The 3495-nt window shown below is 49.0% G+C and overlaps 1 protein-coding gene across 6 annotated transcripts in view; it reads left to right on the top strand.

The window, feature by feature from the left end:
* Positions 1–3495, top strand: part of LOC102678215 (uncharacterized protein CG43867) — a 78521-nt gene that overhangs the window by 42370 nt on the left and 32656 nt on the right. For 5 of the 6 annotated variants that reach the window (XM_006619053.2, XM_006619052.2, XM_006619055.2 and 2 more), the window contains exon 2: positions 2209–2385. The exons of the other annotated variant lie outside the window; for it this stretch is intronic. In XM_006619053.2, coding sequence (XP_006619116.1) covers positions 2311–2385 — 75 coding nt within the window. In that variant the 5' untranslated portion in view covers positions 2209–2310. The remainder of the gene's footprint in view (positions 1–2208; positions 2386–3495) is intronic. 6 annotated transcript variants of the gene reach the window in all.

Below are 3495 nucleotides of genomic sequence, written 5' to 3'. Positions count from 1 at the left end.
CTCTCTCTCTCTCTCTCTCTCTCTCTCCCTCCACGAAAGCGCGATAAATGGATACAAAAAGAAAAACGTCGGTTTAGCGGAATCACCTTACGCCCCCGATCGCTTTTGACGCGCCTTTCACTTATTATACGTCGACGAACCGTGTGCCCTCGTAACCGGCGGATCGGCGGAAACGCGAGATCCGACCGATCTCTCCGATTGTTTGCGACTAATGGAGTGAAAAGTACGGGTTGCTCGCGCTTTTTTAACGCGATCCCTCTTTCCCCGTGCTTCGCGCGATCGATATCCACCGCCGTGCAAACGGAAATAGTTCCAACTTCGTATTCCAATTTCGATTTCGATTTGACTGGATCGTTTGTATCGATCGGGGGAGTAAGATAAAAGAAAAAGGAGGAAAATTCGCGAGGAAGCTTTTTTTCGCGAATACGTCGGCCCATCGATCCGGAAAATAAACGAAAGCTCGGTCGAACGAACGGTCCCGTATTTGCGTGTTTGCGGACACCGCCATCACCCTGTCGAGTTGGCGTTTCGGTTAATTAAATACCTGTAGGAGCGACTTCGCTTTGACCCGCGAATTAATGATTCCGTTCCTCAAACACGGACGATCGACGACAAATGGCAAATCCTATCCGATGATTAAACGTCATCGAAACGGCGCCAAGAAAAAAGAAAACCGAGTCATTTCCGTGCGATTTCCAGTTGCGAAAAAATTAAATCGATCCTCGTCGCGTACGAGGATTTGCACTTGTCTCTCGCGGGAAATTAATCGGCGAACGATATCTCGGCTTCCCGTGGCAATTAACCAAATCTCGGGATCCCGATCGAACCCGATCCGCGCATCGCTTCTTTTTCCACTCTGAGAAAATTAATAAAGACGCGTCACCCCGACTCTCTCCAATTCTTCTCTTTACGAATACTCGACTTTACGACGAAACTTTTCTTTCCTTTTTTTTTTTAATGGCGAAGTGAACGATATCCGCCGCTGTAAAAATCCGTTGGAGATACGTCTCGGAACGTCTCTGCGGAGAATATAACGCGTGAAACCAAACCTGAGTGTTTCTTCCACTCTCGGCTTTTGACGGGAGGAGCCGCTTCTGAATTTTCGAAACGCGCGAACGCGAGAAGGGGTTAACGCCTCCCGACACTTGACTACTCGCGTTTAATCTTCCCGGATGGAGCCATGAAAATTGTCGCTAAGATTACGCCGCTCTTAAATTAGAATTCTCCGTTCGTTCCTCGACGCTGGACGAATCGATACCGCGATAGTGTGTTGTTGCGACGAGAGAAAAAGAGAGAGGGAAAGAAAGATTTTCCGTGACGTGTTTTTCGGTGGGCAGGATTAATTATCGTCGGAAAGGAGCGGGAGAGAAGGGGCGAGGGGGGAGCAGACGTCACATCCGACGCGCGTTTTCTTTCTCGGATCGGTCGTCGACTGCGTTTCTCTCTCTCTCTCTTCTCCCTCTCTCTTTCTCTCCGTTCGGAGGGCTTCTTTCTCTTGGAAATCGGTCGTTCGTGCTCCAAACGGGGGCTTAAAAATATCCCACCGCCCGAAAATAGTCGATTCGTGCGTGCGAGCACCCTCAACGTCCTCGTCCCGATGCGCGAGCACCGTCGGTGCCCGTCGCGAGAAAGTCCGCTTCTTTTTCGTTTTGCTTTCACATTTTCACGAGGAAAAGTTGGAAAGCGGCGTAATAAAACTCTCCCCGTTTTAATTCATACGTCAAAATAGATAGGTCGTCTATCGAATCCCCGTCTTTTTTCTTTTCTTCTTTTATCAATCCTTCCTACTTTGGAGGGAGATGAGGACTTCTCGTTTCTCGATCTCGTTCATGTCGACCATGATCGACAGATTTTTCGTCGAAAGCCTTCCTTAAAGGGATTCTCGATGAGTTCTTCCACGATTCTAAGGGAGAGAGAACAATGGAAAGTTCGGGAGAGAAATCACGGTCCTTTTAGCGGGGCAATACTCTCTTTTCTCGAAAGGGAGACTTCTGGCACTCTCGCGACCATACTAATAGCGGCGGTGGTCGATTCTTTTGTTCTTGAGACTTCCTCGAAAGAATTTATAGAATTCCAAGTAGCCGCGTGCGTAGGTTCTTCGCTTAGGAAAGGGAAGTGGTTCGATCGCTCGTGAGAAATAGAAATCGTGTGCTCGATGGGATACGGTGTCCGCCAAAAGCGACCGATGTAAGAGTTGAAGACGTTTAGAGTAAGTTTCCGGCAAAGGAACTAGTGGAGGGGGGGAGTGAGCGCGAGTGAACAGTGTGCGATCGGGAAGTGCGAGCGGCTGTGACGAGAAAACTGTGACAAATGGTTCAACCAGTGCGCACGGAGAACAACAACTCCGCCCTGGACATGGAGTCGCTCGAGGAGATGCTCCGCAAGGTAACAACTTTCCAACAACTTTCGTAAAAAAAAAAAGAAAAAAAGAAAAAGATTTTCTCCCATTCCACACATACATACTCACACATCTATCCGTTTGCTCTATATCATCGAGGATCCATATCTCAAACGCGTGCCATCCTCGTAATTCAGATTATAGGAAGATGTAATAACTCCACTTGACGAGCAAGAATTACGTCCCGTGAAAGGAGTTGGACGGGTAGCGGGGGTCTTTGAGAGGAGGGGGGAAGGGGAAAGGTTTTTTAACTGCTACTTCCTGTAATGTATTCCGTTAGGCAGCGCTGAATGGACCACTTAGCGAGTATCCCGCACGCATGTGTGCCGGAGAGCGAGAGAAAGAGAGCCTCTCTAGCGTAAGCGCTTTAACGATTCTAAAGCCTTCCTCCTCCTCCTCCTCTTCCTCCTCGCGTGTATATACGTATATATATATTATGTGTGTGCGTATACCTCCCTCGACCCACCTAATAACCACGCTAATGGTCAATTCAGCAGAAACTCCCCCTCACCCATCGAGGACTATCGAGGACTCTCGTGTCGCGTTTTTTTCCACCCGACCCGCCCGTAATTTTCACCCCTCGCGGCCGAAAAGAACAGCGTTCGACCGAATGTCGGTGAAAACGATATGCCTCCCCTCCCCTTCCTTCCTTCTTTCTTCGTTGGTGGCAAAAGGGGAGCGAAGAGAGCGGGTCGAGTGGGTGTGGACAAATAAGCGGGGAGCGATGGAACGAGAACGAGGAAGTACCCTTTAGGAATTATTGATTCAGGAAGCGAGTGGACAAACTTTCTCCCGGATTGGTTAAATTCTTCCACCGTGGTTTTCTTTTGTTTCCGACCATCCGGAGTGTTCCCCGTACCGTGCGTATATTATCTTACGTGGGCAAGGAGGAGGGTGGGCTTGGAGGGTGATCCGCGGCGACACCTCCTCCTCCTCTCCTCCGTTCCTCTCGTTAACATAAACACACGACTAAGTTGGAGTGGTTAATATCGACCCGGGTGGATAGGAGAGGTAGTGAAACACGAGTGTATACTGAGAAAACATTAACTCGATATCGGCCCTTCATTTTCGAGTCACGATAAAGTTACCCGCGATAT

The sequence above is a fragment of the Apis dorsata genome, unplaced genomic scaffold (genome assembly GCF_000469605.1).
Source record: "Apis dorsata unplaced genomic scaffold, Apis dorsata 1.3 scaffold_390, whole genome shotgun sequence".
NCBI classification, from domain to species: Eukaryota; Metazoa; Arthropoda; class Insecta; order Hymenoptera; family Apidae; genus Apis; species Apis dorsata.
This window is presented reverse-complemented; position numbering and strand designations above follow the sequence as displayed.